The sequence below is a fragment of the Phyllobates terribilis genome, unplaced genomic scaffold (assembly GCF_046119375.1).
Source record: "Phyllobates terribilis strain yellow unplaced genomic scaffold, ASM4611937v1 Scaffold_2__4_contigs__length_985480577, whole genome shotgun sequence".
Lineage (NCBI taxonomy): Eukaryota > Metazoa > Chordata > Amphibia > Anura > Dendrobatidae > Phyllobates > Phyllobates terribilis.
In genome coordinates, this window is record NW_027362762.1 from 944190998 (window position 1) to 944217304 (window position 26307).

At 46.7% G+C, this 26307-nt stretch overlaps 1 protein-coding gene across 1 annotated transcript in view; it reads left to right on the forward strand.

The window, feature by feature from the left end:
* UMODL1 (uromodulin like 1) overlaps window positions 1–26307 on the forward strand; it is a 251656-nt gene that overhangs the window by 12610 nt on the left and 212739 nt on the right. Inside the window, exons 3-5 of the mRNA XM_073669337.1 lie at window positions 4017–4138; window positions 11469–11655; window positions 12058–12189. Of these exons, the coding sequence (XP_073525438.1) occupies window positions 4017–4138; window positions 11469–11655; window positions 12058–12189 (441 nt within the window). The remainder of the gene's footprint in view (window positions 1–4016; window positions 4139–11468; window positions 11656–12057; window positions 12190–26307) is intronic.

Below are 26307 nucleotides of genomic sequence, written 5' to 3' on the forward strand. Positions count from 1 at the left end.
CCTCACATGTATTAAATCTGTCAAACAGTTGCAAATCATGTTCACGGAGTGACGAAAACTTAAAGCCCGAGCACGCTATAAATATTCGGTGCTCGGCCGAGTATACTCGGCGAAAGAGTTAACAAAACATACTCGCTCATCACTACTCTCTACCACTCTCTGACCACAATCTTCTTTCCTTCTCTGTCAAGAACGGTCTCCTCACACAGGACACCCCCACTTATCATACACATAGAAATCTATGTGCCATTAATACCCAGCAACTTATGAACAACCTACAGTCATCTTTAGCTCCCATCCTCTCGCTCTCCTGTCCAGACTCAGCATTGTCACACTATAACAACACATTGCAGAGTGCCCTGGATGAAGCAGCACCTGCTACACGCAGAATGACCCGGCATAGACGGCAGCCCTGGCACACGATGCAAACACGTTTTCTCCAGCGCTGCTCAAGGTCCGCTGAGCGTCTGTGGAGAAAACTACTTTCAGCAAAAGACTTCATCCACTATGAGTTCATGCTCAAAACTTATAACTCTGCTCTGCATCTGGCTAAACAAGTCTACTTTACCACTCTCATCACAACTCTAGCCAATAATCCTAAACGTCTCTTTGAAACCTTCCACTCCCTCCTGAGCCCTAAAGTACAGACCCTCGTCTCCAACCTAAGCGCTGACCATCTGGTCACTTATTTCCTACAAAAAATCAATCATATCCGTCAAGACATTTTTGCACAATTCCCTCAGAGTCTGGATCCCCTTCACATCAAGTTCACTTTCTATCTTTGAGTCGGTCACAGAGGAAGAAGTGACCAGACTCCTCTCTTCTTCCCTCCCTACAACCTGCAACAGTGACTCTATTTCCTCACGTCTCCTTCAGTTCCTTTGCCCAGCTGTCACTACCCACTTAACTAAAATATTTAACCTCTCTCTTTCTTCGGGTACCTTTTCCCTCTTCATTCAAACATGCCATCATAACCTCCTTACTGAAAAAGCCATCCCTTGACCAGAACTGCACTGCTAACTACAGACCGGTCTCAAATCTTCCCTTCATCTCTAAACTGCTGGAACGCCTGGTACACTCCTGTCAAATCCGCAATCTCTCAGATAACTCTCTTCTCGACCCTCTACAATCTGGTTTCTGCTCCTCACACTGTACTGAAACTGCCCTCACTAAAGTCTCTAATGATCTAATAACAGCTAAATCTAATGGTCACTGCTCCCTGCTGATTCTCCTGGATCTCTCTGCCGCTTTTGACACTGTGGATCACCAGCTCCTCCTCACTATGCTCCGCTCTATTGGCCTCAAGGACACCGCTCTCTCCTGGTTCTCCTCCTATCTCTGACCGCTCCTTCACGGTATCTTTTGCCGGCTCTTCTTCCTCTAATCTTGCCCTTACTATCAGAGTTCCACAAGGATCAGTCCTAGGTCCCCTCCTCTTCTCCTTGTATACTGCCCCTATTGGACAAACCATCAGCAGATTTGGTTTTCAGTATCATCTCTATGCTGATGACACCCAACTATATACCTCTTCACCTGACATCACCCCCACTCTAATATGAAATACCAGTGATTGTCTCTCCGCTGTCTCTAACATCATGTCCTCCCTCTATCTGAAACTGAATCTCTCCAAAACTCCTTGTTTTTCCTCCCTCTACTAACCTACCTATACCTGACTTTTCAATTTCCTTGGGTGGTGCCACCATAACTCCTAAGCAGCAAGCTTGCTGTCTTGGAGTCATATTTGACACACAACTTTCCTTTATTCCCCAAATACAATCACTCACTCGCTCATGTCACTTGCATCTTAAAAACATCTCCAGAATCCAACCTTTTCTCACCTTTAATACTGCAAAAACTCTTGCTGTTACTTTTATTCACTCTCGTCTGGACTACTTCAACTCTCTTCTAACCGGTCTCCCTCTAAACAAACTCTCTCCTCTCCAATCCCATCTGAATGTGTGGTGCCTCTGAGGGTTCGACCGCCACAAGGATACTGCACTTCTCTAATGGAGTGTAGTGTTCCTCCTCTGAGGTAAGAACAGTGTGATGGTCAGGACTCCACCTCCACATCCAACACCACATTTCTCCACCAGAGGGGGCTAGAATGCACTAGGTGCTGCCCTCCTGGTTACAGGGAGACTGGGGAACCAAGAGTTAGGGGAACCATTTTAGTGGGCGAGGGTGGAGGACTCACATTTTAGTGACACTTTAAATTTCATATTTAATACATAGCCATCTTGATTCTTGGTCCTTTTTCGTTGGTGTTCTTTTGACTGTCATTGATTGTGATCTCCCTCACTGAGCGTGGATCCTGTGTGGGCCTGCAGAGGACGGAGACACGGCCCTCGTACCCTGGCCTTGGGTCGAGGGGCAGGCTGCAGATAATGTATGTCTCAGCCCGGTCAAGGACCATGACCAAGAAGGCCCGGAGCTTAAGAGTGTAGCTCCACCGCGAATGGGTCCCGGGGAGGATGCAGACGGAGCAGTGTACGCCACCTGTCCTCGCCAACCTGATCTATTCAGAGGGATTCCGGCTGCAAGAGGGGTACCGGCCCCCGACCTTGCTACTCCACTTCCTGGTTGGGAAAGCCCGTTAGGCCTTGAGGATCCCCCCCGGGTATCGGAAGAAGCGGAGCTGCCACCCGTGCCCTTTTTCTGAGAGGAATTCAGAGGGAGACCCGGCCTATCTACACACACACAGACAGGAAAGGACCCGGTCTGTAGTTTAGGAACACTCTGGTGCAGGGTCCTGATTGAACACTGGACTTACTCGGAGGTTGTCGGACCCCCTTCGTCTCTGGTGACTGCAGAACTCCGCGAGGAGCAGGGAGTCGCCTTCCTTCTGCCATCTCTTATGTGAGTAAAGCCTTGGAAGTTCACCCCTATGGCCTCCGGACTCTTTATTCTGCGCTACACCGCGCTACGCAGACTTTCTAGACTACTACCCCCGTCCTCCTGTCTCTCTGCCCTGAGGCCCTGCTCCGCCTGTGGGGAGTAGTAACAACGTCGGCTGCCAGAACACCAGGCCTCAGCGGACTGCAGCGGCGCTGGTGGCCTTCACCAGGTGCCACAGGTGGCGTAGTCGTAATCAGCCACTCAACCCGGATAAGCCCACACCATCCTTTTTTAATGTGACGGCCCTGAGCACGGAGCGGGTCCGGGCCACGGCTGCACCCCATCTCTCCATCACAGGACCCGACTCCGAGTCCCCCATCTCCCAGGGTAAGGGGCTTACAGAAGGCTTTGAGGCGTCACAAATACAGCAGCCAGGGTCGTATTTCTCTCAGGCCGCTTCACCAACACCTCTACCTTGTGCCAGTCATTGCACTGGTTACCCATTCACCACAGAATACAATACAAACTCATCACTCACTCCCACAAATCTCTCTACAGTCCTGCACCACCTTATATCTAATTCCTCATTTCTGTCTATCACCCCTCTCTTGCGCTCCATTCCACTGATCTAAGACTAACATCCTCCTTAATCCGAACCTCACACCTCCGTCTCTAAGACTTCTCTCGTGCCGCGCCAGTTTTCTGGAATGCACTGCCCCAAACGATCCGACTAATATCTAGTCCCCATGTCTTCAAGTGCGCTTTAAAAACACATCTGTTTAGACAACCCTACCATCTCAACTAACTAACCCAACTCTCCCCTGTTCCCTCCTAAATGTTAATCCTTATCTGCTCCTGATTATTCATCTGTCTCCACATCCTCCATGCACCAAATAGCACACGGTAACTGCACTTAAACAGACAGATACTGGCTGATGACCATGTTCTACCTATTGTGTCCCCTCATTTCCATATAGATTGTAAGCTTGCGAGCAGCTGGACCCTCACGCCTCCTGTAACTGTTGAAATATGATATATTGTATTGTTTATATTGTCTGTATATGTCCCTACTTAATTGTAAAGTGCTGCGGAATATGTTGGCGCTATATAAATAAAAATTATTATTATATTATTATCCTCAACCATTTATAAATTTCTAACTTCAATTTTTTTTATTCTAGCTCTAGACAGGAACACAATGAAATATTGGTACAATGGTACAATCGTCATAAAAATGGGCTATAAACAGCTGATCCAATTGGATGAAGGTCTCGCTAATCACACCAAATTGTTACACTCAATGGTTTGTACAAGAATATAACTACTATAATACTGCTCCCTATGTACAAGAATATAACTACTATACTACTACCCCTATGTACAAGAATATAACTACTATAATACTGCCCCCTATGTACAAGAATATAACTACTATAATACTGCTCCTATGTACAAGAATATAACTACTATAATACTGCACCTATGTACAGGAATATAACTACTATAATACTGCCCCTATGTACAAGAATATAACTACTATAATACTGCTCCTATGTACAAGAATATAACTGCTATAATACTGCTCCTATGTACAAGAATATAACTACTATAATGCTGCTCCTATGTACAAGAATATAACTACTATAATACTGCTCCTATGTACAAGAATATAACTACTATAATACTGCCCCCTATGTATAAGAATGTAACTACTGTGATACTGCCCCTATGTACAGGAATATAACTACTATAATACTGCCCCCTATGTACAAGAATATAACTACTATAATGCTGCCCCCTATGTACAAGAATATAACTACTATAATGCTGCTCCTATGTACAAGAATATAACTACTATAATACTGCACCTATGTACAGGAATATAACTACTATAATACTGCCCCTATGTACAAGAATAGAACTACTATAATACTGCTCCCTATGTACAAGAATATAACTACTATAATACTGCCACTATGTACAGGAATATAACTACTATAATACTGCTCCCTATGTACAAGAATATAACTACTATAATACTGCTCCTATGTACAAGAATATAACTACTATAATACTGCCCCTATGTACAAGAATATAACTACTATAATACTGCACCTATGTACAGGAATATAACTACTATAATACTGCCCCTATGTACAAGAATATAACTACTATAATACTGCCCCCTATGTACAAGAATATAACTACTATAATACTGCTCCTATGTACAAAAATATAACTACTATAATACTGCTCCTATGTACAAGAATAAAACTACTATAATACTGCTCCTATGTACAAGAATATAACTACTATAATACTGCTCCTATGTACAAAAATATAACTACTATAATACTGCTCCTATGTACAAGAATATAACTACTATAATACTGCTCCTATGTACAAGAATATAACTACTATAATACTGCTCCTATGTGCAAGAATATAACTACTATACTACTGCCCCCTATGTACAAGAATATAACTACTATAATACTGCCCCCTATGTACAGGAATATAACTATTATAATACTGCTCCTATGTACAAAAATATCTATATATATAATTGTCTTATCCCGTCTGTCTGTCTATCTGTCTGTCTGTCTGTCTGTCCAGGAAATCCCGCGTCGCTCATTGGTCCGGCAGCGGCCAATCAGCACCGCGGGATTTCTGAAAAAAGATGGCGGCCGTTAGCGGCTCATCTGCGGGACGGAGCTGAGCGGCGATGCAGCCGGGAGATGAGCGCCGCGAGGAGCTCATCTCCCGGCCGGCAACAGCAGAAGGAACCCGACCGCCGGACTCATCTGCGGGACGGAGATGCAGCCGGGAGATGAGCGGCGCGAGGCGCTCATCTCCCGGCCGGTATCAGCGGAAGGACCGCCGGCGCCGCTGACCTCCATGCGGAAGGGAGGACCGGGGAGCGGCGCTGAGGGTCGGGATACTTCTGCTGCGAGCGCCCGCTATGTCCCGGGTTCTCGCAGCGTAAGTACCTGCACAGGCAGCGCCGCTCCCCGGTCCTCACCAAGACGATTCGATGATTGGTCGCGGTCTTCGGACCCGACCAATCACTGATCTTAGCGCAAAACTTAAACACCGCTGTGCTGATTGGTCGCCGACGCTGCCCGTGACCAATCACAGATTTGGGCGCCACATTTAAATATCGGCCGCGAACAATCAGCACAGCGGTGTTTAAATGTGGAGCCAAGATCGGTGATTGGTCGCGGCCGATATTTAAATTTGGCGCCCAAATCGGTGATTGGTCGTGGGCAGCGTCCGCGACCAATCAGCACAGTAGTGTTTAACTTTGGCCGCAAGATCAGTGATTGGTCGCGGGCCAAGTCCGCGACCAATCAACGATTTGTGCGGCACATTTAAATAGCGGCCGGGACCAGTTGGATGTCAGCGCCGCTCCCCGGTCCTCCCTTCACGCCCTTGCCGCATGGATGTCAGCGGCGCTGCCTGTGCGGATACTTCCGCTGCGAGAACCCGGGACATGAGCGGGCGCTCGCAGCAGAAGAATCCCGACCCGCAGCGTCGCTCCCCGGTCCTCCCTTCACACCCTAGCCGCTGATGTCCCCACAGTATCCGCATGGTGTTACAAAGATCCGGACATTTGTGTTAAAAATCGCTGATTGGTCGCTGGCGGTGCCCGCGACCAATCACCAATTTGGGCGCCAAATTAAAATATCGGCCGCGACCAATCACCGATCTTGGCTCCACATTTAAACACTGCTGTACCGATTGGTCGCGGCCGATATTTAAATTTGGCGCCCAAATCGATGATTGGTCGCGGGCAGCGGCCGCGACCAATCAGCAGAGCGGTGTTTAACTTTAGCGCCAAGATCACTGATTGGTCGCGTGCGGAGAGCTCGACCAATCAGCGAATCGTATTGGTGAGGAGCGGGGAGCGGAATCGTATTAGTGAGGACCGGGGAGCGCCGCTGCCTGTGCGGATACTTCCACTGCGAGAACCCGGGACATGAGCGACTGCTCGCAGCAGAAGTATCCGGACCCGCAGCGGCGCTCCCCGCTCCTCCCTTCACACCCTAGCCGCTGATGTCCCCACAGTATCCGCATGGTGTTACAAAGGTCCGGACATTTGTGTTAAAAATCGCTGATGGGTCGCCGGCGCTGCCCGCGACCAATCACCGATTTGGGCGCCAAATTTAAATATCAGCCGCGACCAATCAGCACTGCGGTGTTTAAATCTGGAGCCAAGATCGGTGATTGGTCGCGTCCGATATTTAAATTTGGCGCCCAAATTGGTGATTGGTTGCTGCCAGCGCCAGCGACCAATCAGCGATTTTTAACACATATGTCCGGACCTTTGTAACACCATGCGGATACTGTGGGGACATCAGCGGCTAGGGTGTGAAGGGAGGACCGGGGAGTGGCGCTGCCTGTGTGGATACTTCCGCTGCGAGAACCAGGGACTTGAGGCGGCGCTCGCAGCAGAAGTATCCGGACCCGCAGCGCCGCTCCCCGGTCCTCCCTTGACACCCTAGCTGCTGATGTCCCCACAGTATCCGCATGGTGTTACAAAGGTCCGGACATTTGTGTTAAAAATCGCTGATTGGTCGCTGGCGCTGGCCGCGACCAATCACCGATTTGGGCGCCAAATTTAAATATCGGCCGCGACCAATCACCGATCTTGGTTCCACATTTAAACACCGCTGTACTGATTGGTCGCGGAGGCTATTTAAATGTGGCGCCCAAATCGGTGCTTGGTCGCGCCCAGCGTCGGCGACCAATCAGCACAGCGGTGTTTAAATGTGGAGCCAAGATCGGTGATTGGTCGCGACCGATATTTAAATTTGGCGCCCAAATCGGTGATTGGTCGCGGACAGCGCCTGCGACCAATCAGCGATTTTTAACACAAATGTCCGGACCTTTGTAACACCATGCGGATACTGTGGAGAGATCAGCGGCTAGGGTGTGAAGGGAGGACCGGGGAGCGGCGCTGCGGGTCGGGATATTTCTGCTGCGAGCAGTCGCTCATGTCCCGGGTTCTCGCAGCAGAAGTACCCGCACAGGCAGCGGCGCTCCTCGGTCCTCACTAATACGATTCCGCTCCCCGCTCCTCACCAATACGATTCGCTGATTGGTCACGCTCTCCGCACGCGACCAATCAGTGATCTTGGCGCTAAAGTTAAACACCGCGATGCTGATTGGTCGCGTCCGCTGCCCGCGACCAACCACCGATTTGGGCGCCACATTTAAATAGCGGCCGCGACCAATCACCGATTTTGCCGCCACATTTAAACACTGCTGTGCTAATTGGTCGCGGACGCCAGCCGCGACCAATCAGCGAGCTTGGCGCCAAATTTAAACAACGCTCTGCTGATTGGTCGCGGACGCCAGACGCGTCCAATCAGCGAGATTGGCGCCAAATTTAAACAACGCTCTGCTGATTGATCGCGGTCGCTGGCCGAGATCAATCAGCAGTATTGGCGCCAAATTTAAACAACGCTCTGCAGATTGGTCGCGGCCTTCAGCCGCGACTAATCAGCGATTTTGGCGCCAAATTTAAACCCCGCTCTGCATCGCTCTGCTGATTGGTCGCGGTCGCCGGCCGCGACCAATCAGCAGTATTGTCGCCAAATTTAAACACCTCTTTGCTGATTGGTCGCGGTCGCGACTAATCAGCGATTTTGGTGCCAAATTTAAACACGCTCTCCATTCCTCACTAACACGGTCCGCTGATTGGTCGCGGCCTCCGCCCGCGACCAATCAGCGATTTTGGCGCCAAATTTAAACACCGCTCTGCTGATTGGTCGCGGCCGCCATCCGCGACAAATCAGCGAGATTGGCGCCAAATTTAAACAACGCTCTGCTGATTGGTCGAGGCCGGCGATCGCGACCAATCAGCAGAGCGATGCAGAGCGGGGTTTAAATTTGACCCCAAAGTCGCTGATTAGTCGCGTCTGACGGCCGCGACCAATCAGCAGAGCGTTGTTTAAATTTTGCGCCAAAATCGCTGATTGGTCGCGGCCGTCAGACGCGACTAATCAGCGACTTTGGGGCCAAATTTAAACCCCGCTCTGCATCGCTCTGCTGATTGGTCGCGGTCGGCGGCCGCGACCAATCAGCAGTATTGGCGCCAAATTTAAACACCGCTCTGCTGATTGGTCGCGACTAATCAGCGATTTTGGTGCCAAATTTAAACACGCTCTCCAGTCCTCACTAACACGGTTCGCAGATTGGTCGCGGCCGCCGCCCGCGACCAATTACCGATATTGCCGCCAAATTTAAACACCGTTTTGCTGATTGGTCGCGGCTGCCGAACGCGACCAATCAGCGATTTGGGCGCCAAATTTAAACGCCGCTCTGCTAATTGCGCCCCGTCGGCCGCATACCTATTCTAGAATACCCGATGCATTAGAATCGGTCCACCATCTAGTAACTACTATAATACTGCTCCTATGTACAGGAATATAACTAGTATAATACTGCTGCTATGTACAAGAATATAACTACTATAATACTGCTCCTATGTACAAAAATATAACTACTATAATACTGCCCCTATGTACAAGAATATAACTACTATAATACTGCCCCTATGTATAAGAATATAACTACTACAATATTGCCCTCTATGTACAAGAATATAACTACTATAATACAGCTCCTATGTACAAGAATATAACTACTATAATACTGCTCCTATGTACAAGAATATAACTACTATAATACTGCTCCTATGTACAGGAATATAACTACTATAATACTGCTCCTATGTACAAGAGTATAACTACTATAATACTGCTCCTATGTACAAGAATATAACTACTATAATACTGCCCCTATGTACAAGAATATAACTACTATAATACTGCCCCCTATGTATAAGAATATAACTACTACAATACTGCCCTCTATGTACAAGAATATAACTACTATAATACAGCTCCTATGTACAAGAATATAACTACTATAATACTGCTCCTATGTACAAGAATATAACTACTATAATACTGCTCCTATGTACAGGAATATAACTACTATAATACTGCTCCTATGTACAAGAGTATAACTACTATAATACTGCTCCTATGTACAAGAATATAACTACTATAATACTGCCACTATGTACAGGAATATAACTACTATAATACTGTCCCTATGTACAGGAATATAACTACTATAATACTGCCACTATGTACAGGAATATAACTACTATAATACTGTCCCTATGTACAGGAATATAACTACTATAATACTGCTCCTATGTACAAGAATATAACTACTATATTACTGCTCCTATGTACAAGAATATAACTACTATAATACTGCTCCTATGTACAAGAATATAACTACTATATTACTGCTCCTATGTACAAAAATATAACTACTATAATACTGCCCCTATGTACAAGAATATAACTACTATAATACTGCTCCTATGTACAAGAATATAACTATTATAATACTGCCCCTATGTACAAGAATATAACTACTATAATACTGCCACTATGTACAGGAATATAACTACTATAATACTGTCCCTATGTACAGGAATATAACTACTATAATACTGCTCCTATGTACAAGAATATAACTACTATATTACTGCTCCTATATACAAGAATATAACTACTGTAATACTGCTCCTATATACAAGAATATAACTACTATAATACTGCTCATACATACAAGAATATAACTACTATAATACTGCTCCTATGTACAAGAATATAACTACTATAATACTGCCACTATGTACAGGAATATAACTACTATAATACTGCCCCTATGTATAAGAATATAACTACTATAATACTGCCCCCTATATACAAGAATATAACTACTATAATACTGCTCCTATGTACAAGAATATAACTACTATAATACTGCCACTATGTACAGGAATATAACTACTATAATACTGCCCCTATGTACAAGAATATAACTACTATAATACTGCCCCCTATGTACAAGAATATAACTACTATAATACTGCTCCTATGTACAAGAATATAACTACTATAATACTGCCACTATGTACATGAATATAACTACTATAATACTGCTCCTATGTACAAGAATATAACTACTATAATACTGCCCCCTATGTACAAGAATATAACTACTATAATACTGCCCCTATGTACAAGAATATAACTACTATAATACTGCCCCCTATGTACAAGAATATAACTACTATAATACTGCCCCTATGTACAAGAATATAACTACTATAATACTGCCACTATGTACATGAATATAACTACTATAATACTGCCCCCTATGTACAAGAATATAACTACTATAATACTGCCCCTATGTACAAGAATATAACTACTATAATACTGCCACTATGTACATGAATATAACTACTATAATACTGCCCCCTATGTACAAGAATATAACTACTATAATACTGCCCCTATGTACAAGAATATAACTACTATAATACTGCCACTATGTACATGAATATAACTACTATAATACTGCCCCTATGTACAAGAATATATCTACTATAATACTGCCACTATGTACATGAATATAACTACTATAATACTGCTTACGATGAAGAATTATCCAGTATCCAGGAAGTGTTAGAGAACTTTCGGTTCCTAACTAATAACTGTCACCACATAATACCAATATTAATACATGAATGCTTTCAGGTAACTGGGCAGTTTTGGCCACTAGAGGCAGACGTGTTCCACATTTCCACCAAGTCTGCAGGGACCTTCTCCATTGTGTCCTCTGTCCTCATTGGGATTAATGAGTCGCTTCCACTGATGAATATTGCTGCGATGCTCGACAACATTGTGATTCGTTTACCAGAAGTAATCAGCATCGAGATAAATGGTAATTACTATGAGACGTTCAGTTTTAAACAATCTTCCATAGATTTTGGGTGGCCGTAGAAGAGTTAAATAATCCAATTATCACTGCCTGCAGCCACCACTAGAGGGAGCTAAAGAACACTTACAAGTTCAATAATAAATTGTATACAGGAAGGTCCTGAGCTCCCCCTAGTGGAGGCTGCATTCAGTCAGAATTGTGTTATGTAACTCTGCCAAGCTGGAGATTTGGAGCTTTGTGTCAGAGCAGTGGAGCGTCGACCACTATCCAGGTTATTTCACACTTTCATTGCATTTGATTGTCTGTTTAAAGAAAATGTTATTTTTTGGGGGGGATAAATTGTGCAAATGGGCAAGTGTTACACTCAGCAGATAATTTATATATGTAATGTCCTTGACTCACCAGACGTAAATGAATGCCATTATCCAGAGCTCAGCAGCTGCTTATCCTATCAAGAATGTATTAATGTGGAGGGATCCTACAACTGCAGAAACAAGAATCGTTCCGAGGCCGTGCAGCAAATCACAGCACAACCAGGTAACCCCGAACCGCGATGTAGGGTCCAACTGTGGATGGCAAGATGGAACGATAGAGGGACAGAAGGATAGATAGATAATAGATGATAGATAATAGATAGATAGATAATAGATAGATGGATAATAGATAGATAATAGATAGATAATAGATGATAGATAATAGATAGATAATAGATAGATAATAGATAATAGATAGATAATAGATAGATAATAGACAGATAGATAATAGATAGATAGATAATAGATAATAGATAGATAATAGATAGATAATAGATGATAGATAGATAATAGATAGATAATAGATGATAGATAATAGATAGATAATAGATAGATAATAGATAATAGATAGATAATAGATAGATAATAGACAGATAGATGATAGATAGTAGATAGATAATAGATAGATAGATAATAGATAATAGATAGATAATAGATAGATAATAGATGATAGATAGATAATAGATAGATAGATAGATAATAGATAGATAGATAATAGATAATAGATAGATAGATAATAGATAATAGATAGATAATAGATAGATAATAGATAGATGATAGATAATATATACAGTACAGACCAAAAGTTTGGACACACCTTCTCATTTAAAGATTTTTCTGTATTTTCATGACTATGAAAATTGTACATTCACACTGAAGGCATCAAAACTATGAATTATCACATGTGGAATTATATACTTAACAAAAAAGTGTGAAACAACTGAAAATATGTCTTATATTCTAGGTTCTTCAAAGTAGCCACCTTTTGCTTTGATGACTGCTTTGCACACTCTTGGCATTCTCTTGATGAGCTTCAAGAGGTAGTCACTAGAAATGGTCTTCCAACAATCTTGAAGGAGTTCCCAGAGATGCTTAGCACTTGTTGGCCCTTTTGCCTTCACTCTGCGGTCCAGCTCACCCCAAACCATCTCGATTGGGTTCAGGTCTGGTGACTGTGGAGGCCAAGTCATCTGGCGTAGCCCCCCATCACTCTCCTTCTTGGTCAAATAGCCCTTACACAGCCTGGAGGTGTGTTTGGGGTCATTGTCCTGTTGAAAAATAAATGATGGTTCAACAAAACGCAAACCGGATGGAATAGCATGCCGCTGCAAGATGCTGTGGTAGCCATGCTGGTTCAGTATGCCTTCAATTTTGAATAAATCCCCAACAGTGTCACCAGCAAAGCACCCCCACACCATCACACCTCCTCCTCCATGCTTCACGGTGGGAACCAGGCATGTAGAGTCCATCCGTTCACCTTTTCTGCATCGCACAAAAACACGGTGGTTGGAACCAAAGATCTCAAATTTGGACTCATCAAACCAAAGCACAGATTTCCACTGGTCTAATGTCCATTCCTTGTGTTCTTTAGCCCAAACAAGTCTCGTCTGCTTGTTGCCTGTCCTTAGCAGTGGTTTCCTAGCAGCTATTTTACCATGAAGGCCTGCTGCACAAAGTCTCCTCTTAACAGTTGTTGAAGAGATGTGTCTGCTGCTAGAACTCTGTGTGGCATTGACCTGGTCTCTAATCTGAGCTGCTCTTAACCTGCGATTTCTGAGGCTGGTGACTCGGATAAACTTATCCTCAGAAGCAGAGGTGACTCTTGGTCTTCCTTTCCTGGGGCGGTCCTCATGTGAGCCAGTTTCTTTGTAGCACTTGATGGTTTTTGCAACTGCACTTGGGGACAGTTTCAAAGTTTTCCCAATTTTTCGGACTGACTGACCTTCATTTCTTAAAGTAATGATGGCCACTCTTTTTTCTTTACTTAGCTGCTTTTTTCTTGCCAAAATACAAATTCTAACAGTCTATTCAGTAGGACTATCACCCGTGTATCCACCAGACTTCTGCACAACACAACTGATGGTCCCAACCCCATTTATAAGGCAAGAAATCCCACTTATTAAACCTGACAGGGCACACCTGTGAAGTGAAGACCATTTCCGGTGACTAGAATCATAGAATCATAGAATGGTAGAGTTGGAAGGGACCTCCTGGGTCATCTGGTCCAACCCCCTGCTCAAAGCAGGATTCACTAGATCATCTCAGACAGATGTCTGTCCAGCCTCTGTTTGAAGACGTCCATTGAAGGGGAACTCACCACCTCTCGTGGCAGCCTGTTCCACTCATTAATCACCCTAACTGTCAAAAAGTTTTTTCTAATATCTAATCTGTGTCTCCTCCCATTTAGTTTCATCCCATTGCTTCTAGTCTTTCCTTGTGCAAATGAGAATAAAGATGATCCTTCTACAATGTGACAGCCCTTGACATATTTGTAGACAGCTATTAAGTCTCCTCTCAGTCTTCTTTTTTGCAAGCTAAACATTCCCAAATCCTGCAACCGTTCCTCATAGGACATGGTTTGCAGACCAGTCACCATTCTGGTCGCTCTTCTCTGAACTTGCTCCAGTTTGTCGATGTCTTTTTTAAAATGTGGTGCCCAAAACTGTACACAGTATTCCAGATGAGGTCTGACCAAAGAGGAGTAAAGACCGATAATGACTTCATGTGATCTAGACTGTATGCTTCTGTTAATACATCCCAGAATTGTATTTGCCTTTTTTGCTGCTGCATCACACTGTTGACTCATGTTCAGTCTATGATCTATTAGTATACCTAAGTCTTTTTCACATGTACTGTTGCTTAGCTCTATTCCTCCCATTCTGTATATGCTTTTTTCATTTTTATTGCCCAGATGTTGTACTTTGCATTTTTCCCTGTTAAAAACCATTCTGTTGGTTGCTGCCCACTGCTCCAGTTTATTTAGGTCTTTTTGAATCCTCTCTCTCTCTTCTCTAGTATTAGCTATCCCTCCTAGCTTTGTGTCATCAGCAAATTTAATCAGTTTACCCTCAATTCCTTCATCTAAATCATTGATAAAGATGTTGAACAATACAGGTCCCAGGACGGAGCCCTGTGGTACCCCACTTGAGACATTCATCCAGCTGGATGTGAAGCCATTTACAACCACCCTTTGAGTCCGATCACTAAGCCAGTTATGAATCCACCTAACAGTTGCCTGGTCCATTGCATACTTGGTCATTTTTTCAATAAGGATGATGTGAGATACTTTGTCAAATGCTTTGCTGAAGTCAAGATATACTATATCTACAGCATTTCCCTGATCCACCCAGTCAGTGATTCTGTCATAGAAGGAAATTAAGTTAGTCTGACATGACTTGTTAGTTACAAACCCATGCTGACTCTGGTTAATCACTTCATTCTTATCCATGTACTTACATACATGTTGTTTAATAATTTGTTCAAAGATCTTTCCTGGTATAGAAGTCAGACTCACCGGCCTATAGTTCCCTGGGTCCACCTTCTTCCCCTTTTTGAAGATAGGAACAACATTTGCTCTTCTCCAGTCTTCTGGGACTTCTCCTGTTCTCCAAGAATTTTCAAAGATTATGGAGAGTGGTTCTAAAATTTCTTCTACAATCTCCTTCAGTACTCTGGGGTGTAATTCATCTGGACCTGGAGACTTGAACTCATTTATGTTAGCTAAATATTCCCTCACAATCTTTCTGTTTACTGATAACTTGGATTCCTCTATTCCTTTAAAAGGACAGTGAAGATCAGTTGATGTTACATTTTCTTTCTGAGAGAAAACAGATGCAAAATAGGAATTAAAAAGTTCGGCCTTCTCAACATCCTCTCTTACCATTTCTCCATTTTCATCCTGTAAAAATCCTATAGCATCTTTGACTTTTCTTTTACTTTTGACATACCCCCAAAATCCTTTTTTATTGCTTTTGACATCTCTTGCAAGCCTTAATTCATTTTCAGCTTTAGCTAACCTGATACGTGCCCTGCAGGATCTGCAGACTGCATTATAATCTTCTTTAGATATGCCTCCCTCTTTCCATTTAATAAACATTTCTTTCTTTCTTTTTAGCATGTGTTTAAGTTCTGTGTTCATCCATCCTGGTTTCCTTAAATGCTTCCCATTCTTCCTACTTTTCGGGATTGTTAACGATTGTGCTTTGAGAATCTCATTTTTAAAAATTTCCCATCCTTCCTGGACATTTTTGTCCTTAAGGACATCCAGCCATTGGATCCCTCCTATTCTCTTTCTGAGTCTCTTAAAATCTGCCTTTCTAAAATCTAACCTTGAAGTTTGAGTCTTCACATGTCTTCCTCCTCTAGTTATCCAAAATTCTATAATAGCATGATCGCTGCCTCCTAGGGTCCCAGCCACCTTTACCTCCTCAACCATTTCCTCCCTGTTTATAAGGATTAGATCCAAAGTAGCAGATCCCCTTGTTTTCTCCCCTACCTTTTGGAAGATAAAGTTGTCAGCAAGAGAGGATAAGAATTTGCTTGACCTGTTAGTTTTACTTGAGAGAGATTCCCAACAAATGTCTGGATAGTTGAAATCTCCCATGACCACTACGTCATATTTTTTGGAGAACTTGGTCATTTGATACATAAAGAGTTCATCCATATCTTCAGCTTGCCCAGGTGGCCTGTAGTAAATGCCTACAATGGTGTCCTTTCCGTTGTTCTCTCCTTGTATTCTTACCCAAACAGTTTCCACAGAACTCCCAGTCTCTGAAGCTTCAATCTCTGTGCAGATATACGCTTTTCTAACATACAATGCGACACCTCCTCCTCGTTTATCAATTCTGTTTCTTGCAAATAAGTTGTATCCTTTTAGCCTTTTATTCCAATCATGTGTATCGTCCCACCAAGTTTCAGTGATTCCAATGACATCATATTCCTTTTCCTGCATTAGTAGTTCCAATTCTCCTTGTTTGTTGCCCATGCTTTGTGCATTTGTATAAAAACATTTTAGTTTGTGATTGGTTTCTCTTCCTCCCATATTTTTATTATTTAGATTTTTTTGTCTTTGTTCTTCTTTTCCACTTCCAGTAGCAGAGATCTCAATAGTATTTGTCAGCTGTATGGCTTTTTCTGGCCTTTTGCTTCCCTTCCCACCTCTTGAAGCTCATCAAGAGAATGCCAAGAATGTGCAAAGCAGTCATCAAAGCAAAAGGTGGCTACTTTGAAGAACCTAGAATATAAGACATATTTTCAGTTGTTTCACACTTTTTTGCTAAGTATATAATTCCACATGTGATAATTCATAGTTTTGATGCCTTCAGTGTGAATGTACAATTTTCATAGTCATGAAAATACAGAAAAATCTTTAAATGAGAAGGTGTGTCCAAACTTTTGGTCTGTACTGTAGATAATAGATAATATATTGATAGATAATAGATAGATAATGGATAATAGATAGATGATAGATAGATAATAGATAGATGATAGATAGATAATAGATAGATGATAGATAGATAATAGATAGATGATAGATAATAGATAGATGACTTGGAGTGTATGACAGCTGCAGGCTTAGTTACTTGCATGTAGTTCCTCTCAGTCAATAATATTCATTCTCCCACAATATCTGAGAGCTGAATGATTCTACAGAGAGCTGAGATCTGCAGCAGGTTATGGATCCAGACACATAGGAAGAGCACAGCCAATGTACTGTATATCTTCTCTAACATTCATATACCAGCCTGCAGTGGCGTAACTAGAGTCAAATTTGGACCTGGGCCCCCCCTCCCCCACATGTTGGTCAGATGTATGTTGCATTTTAATCATATAAGGACATACGTACGTCCCCCCATTATGTAGCAATGTGTCCCCTCCTGGGTCCCTTCCCGGTATATATGTCCTTCATCCTCGACCCATCCTGGTAGGCAGTATATGTCCCCCTTCCTGGTATATATATCCCCCATCCTGGTATATACAGGTGCTTTTCACAAAATTAGAATATCATCAAAAAGTTAATTTATTTCAGTTCTTCAATACAAAAAGTGAACCTCCTATATTATATAGAGTCATTACACACAGAGTGATCTATTATATAGAGTCATTACACATAGAGGGATCTATTATATAGAGTCATTACACACAGAGGGATCTATTATATAGAGTCATTACACACAGAGGGATCTATTATATAGAGTCATTACACACTGAGGGATCTATTATATAGAGTCATTACACACAGAGGGATCTATTATATAGAGTCATTACACACAGAGGGATCTATTATATAGAGTCATTACACACAGAGGGATCTATTATATAGAGTCATTACACACAGAGCGATCTATTATATAGAGTCATTACACACAGAGCGATCTATTATATAGAGTCATTATGTGACACCCCAGGGGTCTGGTTGCCACAGTAATAGAGATATTACGTCTGAGAGCAGGTGGGAGGTCTCTTGGTCAGGAATCCTATGCATGCCACACCTCCTGCCCAGTCCTGGGAGGGGAAGGACTTCCCCTATATAAAACTGGGGCTGAGGCAGGGTTAGTGAGTTGAGAAGAAGAGAAGCAGCTATAGGAAAGAGAGATCAGGAGCTCTGGGGAAGTCGTGCTAAAAGGAATCAGGGGCTGGCAGCTGTAGAGCTCGCCCTGATTGAAGAGTTACCACCGGACCCGGAGTCCGAGGCTGTGGGGGCTAATCCTTACCCAGCAGCAGAAACCGACCGGCAGGGGATTTCAGGTCCTCTGGCCAAGAAACCCGAAGGCCTCGGTCACACGCGTGGGACCAGCACCGCCGTCGTGGAGCGGAAGCCACTAGAAGGCCCCGAGTCACCGGCCATACGGTTGAGCACCACACGGTACACTCAGGGACGTGGGCTACTTATACCCGCCTCTAGCAAGGTAGCCAGAAGAGTACAATTAGTTGGGGAGGCCTACAACTCCGCCTGGCCAGGGGAGATCCCATCTGCTCAAAGACTGACCAGGCCCCGATCGCTAGCCAGTACTCCGGGAGGGTCTATCTTTATCACCAGTAAAGACCCTGAACTACACCGCATCGTCTCTGAGTGGTTCCTGCTACCCCCATCATCCACGTCGGCTGCCCTGAGGCCATACCCCTCCCGTTGGGGGTTATACCATCTACGCTGCACAATCGTACCACCGGCCTCAGCGGTCTGCCCTGCAGCGGCAGCTCCATAGCTGCATTCAACGGGTGGCGTAGTCGTCCAACATCTACTGCTAATACTCAGCCACACAGTTTGACTCCCTGGGCACGGACCGGGTCACCGCCACGAAACTACTACCCCCAACAGGCCCGGCTCCGGGTAGTCCCCGCGTGCGCAACGCTACACTAAGTAGGCCCAGGGGCGCGTCAACTTTTGGCGTAGTCGGCAGGATTTCGTGCCCGCAACCACCGGGTACTGCGTGCCTGAAAAAGACTGTTCAAACTTACCAGTGGTGAAGATTCCCGCCATCCGTGGAGGTTTCCCGCCATCCGGCGCCATCTTCTACCTTCTTCCTGCCATCCGCGAAGTTTTCCCGCCATCCGGCGCCATCTTCTACCTTCTTCCCGCCATCCGCGAAGTTTTCCCGCCGTTGGACGCCATCTTGAAGACGCCGAGCAGGAAGAAGAGGGGCGTGGACTCCGAAAGCGCGCGAGAATTGAAGCCCCGCCTCACGTCCGGACGTTGCGTAAGGTCCTGGAAGGAGCCCAGCAGACGCCGACGTCACAGGAGCGCGACGGAAGGTCCTCAACCCTGACGATCCACTGCGGCGCCGCGGCCTACGGAAGAGGATCATCGCAAGGTAGGCCACGGTCCACTAGGGGGGGAGAAAGATGTCGGATACGGAGGAGAGCTTCACTGCCTCAACCCCCGCCAGCGCCACCGCTGCTGCAGTCATGCCTTTCACCATGCCCTATATCCCGGGAGCAGCCTGGCTACCCCAGTACTCAGGGGAGTCACATACCCTGAATGACTTTAAAGAAAAGCTGGATAGCCTCTTCCAGGTGTACCCCCTCACAGAGGAGCAAAAAGTGAGCATCCTGGTGGCCCAACTAACCGGGGCAGCCCAAAGGGAGGTAAAGTCCTGGCCACCTGGGAGGAGGACTGTCGCAGGGATACTAACCCGGCTGAGGGACACCTTTGATACCCGCACCTCAGCCGAGATTAAGCTTAGATTCTATGGGTGCAAGCAGCGAGCACATGAGAGTATAAGGGACTATGCACTAAACCTACAAGAGGCCCTGAGAGCCATTAAGCAGACCAACCCTGACGGCGTGGGAAACGAGCACAGGCTGTTGACCGAACAATTTATAGAGGGACTATATTGCAATGCCCACCGAACCCAGTTGCGGGCAATGGCCTTACAGGATCCTCATCTGGACTTTGCACAGTTCAAGGACAGAGCCATCCGGGTGCTCCGAGAACCGGCACCGGGTGGCGTGGTGACCCACAGGCGCCCTACTACCGCTTACCACCAGGAGGCGGCGCCCTTGTCGACAGGGCCTGTGGGAGCTGACGCGCAGGCTTTGAACAATGACCCGGCTCCGGACCTGCACCATCAGGTCCAAGAGCTAGCTAAAAGCGTTGCTGCGCTAACCCGAACTGTGCAGTCTTTACAGGTTTCCACTCCAGGGAAGATCCAGCTGGCATCTGGACCGGAGGACATCCTGTGGCGTCGACCAAGGAGGACCCCACCGGCCAGAGGAAGACCCAGCGACCGGTACAACGAGGACGGACAACCTATCTGCCACCGCTGCAATCAACCCGGACATATGGCAAGGTACTGTCCTTTAAACTGGCACAACCTGGGGTAGAGGGCCAACCCCCAGGAAAAAGATCACCAGGCCCATCGAACTGGTGCGACAAATATGTGGGAGGACGTCCAGTCTTGCCTGTGGTACTGGATGGCATCCCTATGAGTGCCCTACTGGACACCGGGTCACAGGTCACCACCATCCCGTACGTGCTCTTCAAGCAGTACTGGAATGACTCGGATATAACCCGCTATCCAGACGACGACTTGAGTATCATCGCCAGTAATGGTCAGCCCGTGCCACAGATCGGATTTAAAGAAATGACCATTAAAATCGGTAGAGTCGAACTGGCAGCACAGGGACTGATCATTGTAGACATTGACAAGCGCGAGAGTCACCCAAAGATAACTCTAGGAACTAATGTGATTGAAAATTGTCTTGCAGAGGTGATTTTCATTTTACAGCAGGTTGTCAAGAACGCCAGCTCCGGCCAGCAGCGAGTGCTCCAAAAAGAGATCCGGGCACTGATGCGACGGCAACAGGTGGAACTCTCCGGTGGTGAGATTGGTAGCGTAAGAATGTGTGACCCTTTCCCTATTGCCATGCCCCCGAAAAGTGAAATGATGATTTGGTGCCGGGCAGCTATTGGTCTGAGAGGTAGAGATTACCAGGCCATGGTAGAACCAGTCTACTCAGACAGTAGGCCCACCATTTTGACAGCACGGGGGGTAGTTGATGTACGCCATGGGAGGGTGCCCGTTCGTATAATAAATATCGGGAAAAGGGAAGTATACCTGCCCCGGTATGCTACGCTAGCCAAATTATATACTATCAACCAAAATTCTATACAGTCTGTGGAACCCTTGCCTCCATCTCACCCGGAGGAAGGTAACGGCTCTACGAAAATAATGGAGGATTGGTGTCAGCAACTACATTTGGGTACTGACTCCACTCCCTCCCACCAGAAACAGGGAGTCTACCGGGTGGTTCGAGAGTACGAGAGAGTGTTTAGTAAACACCCGTTAGACTTCGGGCGAGTCAAGGGGGTAGAACACCACATCCCCACGGGAGACCATCCTCCCATAAAAGAGAGGTATCGACCCGTACCCCCTGCACACTACCAACACGCCAAGGGGATGCTTAGAGACATGAAGGAGGCTGGGGTAATCAGGGATAGCTGTAGCCCCTGGGCAGCTCCACTAGTCTTGGTCAAAAAGAAAGACAACACCATGAGAATGTGTGTAGATTACCGGAAAATTAACCGTATCACACACAAAGATGCGTACCCCTTACCAAGAATAGAGGAGTCTTTGGCTGCTTTAAAATCTGCTAACTTCTTCTCCACCTTGGATCTCACTAGCGGGTACTGGCAGGTTCCTGTAGCAGAGGCGGACCGGGAGAAGACCGCATTCACCACCCCGATGGGACTTAGCGAGTTTACCTGCATGCCGTTCGGACTCTGCAACGCACCAGGAACCTTCCAGCGATTGATGGAATGCTGTCTGGGACACCGAAACTTTGAGACGGTCCTGTTATACCTGGACGATGTCATCGTCTATTCCAAGACCTACGAGGACCACCTGAAACACCTGGCGGAAGTGTTCGAAGCTCTGGCAAGTTACGGCCTAAAGGTGAAACCCTCCAAGTGTCACCTCCTGAAGCCAAAGGTGCAGTACCTGGGACACGTGGTGAGTGCTGACGGAGTGGCTCCCGACCCTGATAAGATCACCGCAATTAAGGAATGGCCAAGCCCCTCCAGCGTAAAGGAAGTGAGGCAGTTCCTCGGGTTGGTAGGCTACTACCGAAGGTTCATTCCCGGTTTCACCAAAAAGGCAGCTCCTATGCAGGACCTCCTGATAGGCCAGTCCAGGAAGGCCAAGAACCAGAAGCCACCCTTCAGATGGGAGAAGCTGGAAGAAGAGTCCTTCCGCCAGCTGAAGATGGCCCTCACGGGGGATGAAATCCTGGCGTACCCTGATTATAGCCAGCCCTTTATCCTCTACTCCGACGCCAGTAACATCGGGCTAGGAGCCGTACTGTCCCAGATCCAGCAGGGGAGGGAACGGGTAATTGCTTACGCCATCCGGAAACTGCGACCCACCGAAAGAAACCCTGAGAATTACAGCTCATTTAAGCTAGAGTTCCTGGCAGTGGTGTGGGCAGTCACCGAACGCTTTAAGCACTACCTTGCTCCTTCCCGGTTCACCGTGTACACGGATAACAACCCGTTGACACACCTGGACACTGCAAGACTCGGTGCCCTAGAGCAGAGATGGATGGCCCGCTTGTCCAACTATGAGTTTACAATCAAATACCGGGCAGGACGCTCCAATACCAACGCGGACGCCCTGTCCAGGATGCCGAACCTACCGGACGTAGGGGAAGATTCAGAGGAACTGGAAGAAGTTGAACTCCCCGCGTTCCACCGTCATGGGACTATCCAGTATTCCCACCGTGTAAGGAGTAAGCAATCCGCTACGTTCAACCCATTACCTCATTACAACTGGGCGGAGACACAAGACAGTGACCCTGCCGTCCGACTGGTAAAGGAGATGCTGACTCGGCCAGATGCACGCCTTGACCCAGACGCTCCGGAGGAAGCCAAGCAACTGTGGGCTGAGAAGAGTCGACTGTTCCTTTACAAGGGAAAGTTGTGCCGCAGAATGGTTAACTCCCGGACGCATGAACTAATCTGGCAAGTAGTGGTGCCAAGAAGAGACGCAGCTATGGTGATGGAGGCATACCACGACGGAGCTGGGCACTTCGGATGGAAGAAGCTGGAGTTCCTGCTGCGCGGGCGGTTCCATTGGGTAGGCATGAGAGGAACCATCGAGAGGTGGTGCAGAGACTGTGGCCCATGCAACCTAAGAAGGAGGGACCGTGCCAGCCAGAAGACTCCCCTGCAGTCCATCATCACCAGACAGCCGTTGGAACTGGTAGCCTTGGATCATGTAAAACTGACCCCAAGCAGAAGTGGCTACGTCTACGCGTTAACCATCGTGGATCACTACTCCCGGTTCTTGGTTGTCGTCCCCGTCAAGGACTTAACGGCTCAAACAGCAGCTAGAGCCTTCCAGCAGCACTTCTGCCGTCTGCACGGATACCCGGAGCAGGTGCTGACGGACCAGGGGCCTGCCTTTGAAGCGGAAGTCTTCCAGGAGTTCTGCACCCTGTATGGCTGCCGGAAGATTAGAACAACACCCTATCACCCGCAAACTAATGGACTCTGTGAGAAAATGAACCAGGTGGTGATAGATCTTCTGAAAACATTGCCCCTGGAAGAACGTAGTCTGTGGCCTGAAAAGCTGCCCGACCTGGTGGACCTATACAACCACATCCCTGTAGGTTCCACCAACTGTACCCCGGCTTACCTAATGAGGGCAAGACCTGGTAAGCTTCCTGTTGATCTGGAGATGGGAGTCCTGACACCCGAGGACACTTCACCAGAAGCAGACTGGGACACAGAGAGGCAGCAGCAGTACCGGAAAGTACAGGAGAGCGTGGAGCGAAGTCTCTGTCAAGCTAGGGAAAGACAAGAGAAAACTTACAACCAGTATGCTCCCGCTGTTCCCCTGGTGCCCGGAGAGCAGGTCTTGAAGAGGAAAAGACGGCTCCACAAGTTGGACGACCAGTGGGAGAAGGACCCGTACACCGTACTGCCCTCAAGCCACGACAACCCAAAGATCTGTACAATCAGTAAAGACGGAGGGGAAACCACAGCCATTGTATCCCGGGATCACCTGAAGAAGTGTCCTGAACAGCTACGGAACCCTGAAGAGGAACAAGAAGACCCTCGACCCGCAGAGGAAAGGGAAGATATGGTTAGTACTGTGCTCGGAGACTTCCCTCGGTCTTGGACTCAAGTCAATGGCGCAGTTGTGGTACCCGTCCTCACCTTCCTCCAACCAGCATCTCAAGTACCTACGGAGAAACAGGTAGAGCTGGAAGAACAGCCGGTCCAGGAGGCAGAAGACCCCACACAAGCAGACCAGGAGAATCAACCCTCTGCTTATAGTGAGCCTGCCATACCCCTAGTGAGCCAAAGAGTCCGTAGACGGCTGCCCAGTTTACCCTTGACAGCTCCTATACCCTGTAGCTCAGGACCAGTCAGCCAGCTCCGTAGGTCCACTAGGGTCACTAGAGGCCAGTTGCCCATACGGTGGAGGATCTAAATATTCAAGCTATTTTATTAATGTTTACCTGTTTATTGTTGCTTGTGTATAATTATGTGTTTCTAGTTAATTGTAGGAGTCTTTGGTGGATTTACCGGGAATCCTTTGTGCATATAGTTGGAGCGTAACCCAGGACGGACTAAAGACTGTTAAGGACTCGGGGCAGGACAGACCCCTACCTGGTTACGTCTCCCTGTTTTTGGTGAAATGGACACCCTTGTTTTCTTGAAAAACTGCACCCGGTTGCGGACATGCCGTGACCATCCTAATGTTTTTCTTTATTGCGTTGTTTCTGTTTGTAATTTGTTATGTTACAAAAATATGTTTAGTCCCGGAGTACTAAATTTTACTAGGGGGGAATGTGACACCCCAGGGGTCTGGTTGCCACAGTAATAGAGATATTACGTCTGAGAGCAGGTGGGAGGTCTCTTGGTCAGGAATCCTATGCATGCCACACCTCCTGCCCAGTCCTGGGAGGGGAAGGACTTACCCTATATAAAACTGGGGCTGAGGCAGGGTTAGTGAGTTGAGAAGAAGAGAAGCAGCTATAGGAAAGAGAGATCAGGAGCTCTGGGGAAGTCGTGCTAAAAGGAATCAGGGGCTGGCAGCTGTAGAGCTCGCCCTGATTGAAGAGTTACCACCGGACCCGGAGTCCGAGGCTGTGGGGGCTAATCCTTACCCAGCAGCAGAAACCGACCGGCAGGGGATTTCAGGTCCTCTGGCCAAGAAACCCGAAGGCACGGTCACACGCATGGGACCAGCACCGCCGTCGTGGAGCGGAAGCCACTAGAAGGCCCCGAGTCACCGGCCATACGGGTGAGCACCACACGGTACACTCAGGGACGTGGGCTACTTTTACCCGCCTCTAGCAAGGTAGCCAGAAGAGTACAATTAGTTGGGGAGGCCTACAACTCCGCCTGGCCAGGGGAGATCCCATCTGCTCAAAGACTGACCAGGCCCCGATCGCTAGCCAGTACTCCGGGAGGGTCTATCTTTATCACCAGTAAAGACCCTGAACTACACCGCATCGTCTCTGAGTGGTTCCTGCTACCCCCATCATCCACGTCGGCTGCCCTGAGGCCATACCCCTCCCGTTGGGGGTTATACCATCTACGCTGCACAATCGTATCACCGGCCTCAGCGGTCTGCCCTGCAGCGGCAGCTCCATAGCTGAATTCAACGGGTGGCGTAGTCGTCCAACATCTACTGCTAATACTCAGCCACACAGTTTGACTCCCTGGGCACGGACCGGGTCACCGCCACGAAACTACTACCCCCAACAGGCCCGGCTCCGGGTAGTCCCCGCGTGCGCAACGCTACACTAAGTAGGCCCAGGGGCGCGTCAATTACACGCAGAGGGATCTATTATATAGAGTCATTACACACAGAGGGATCTATTATATAGG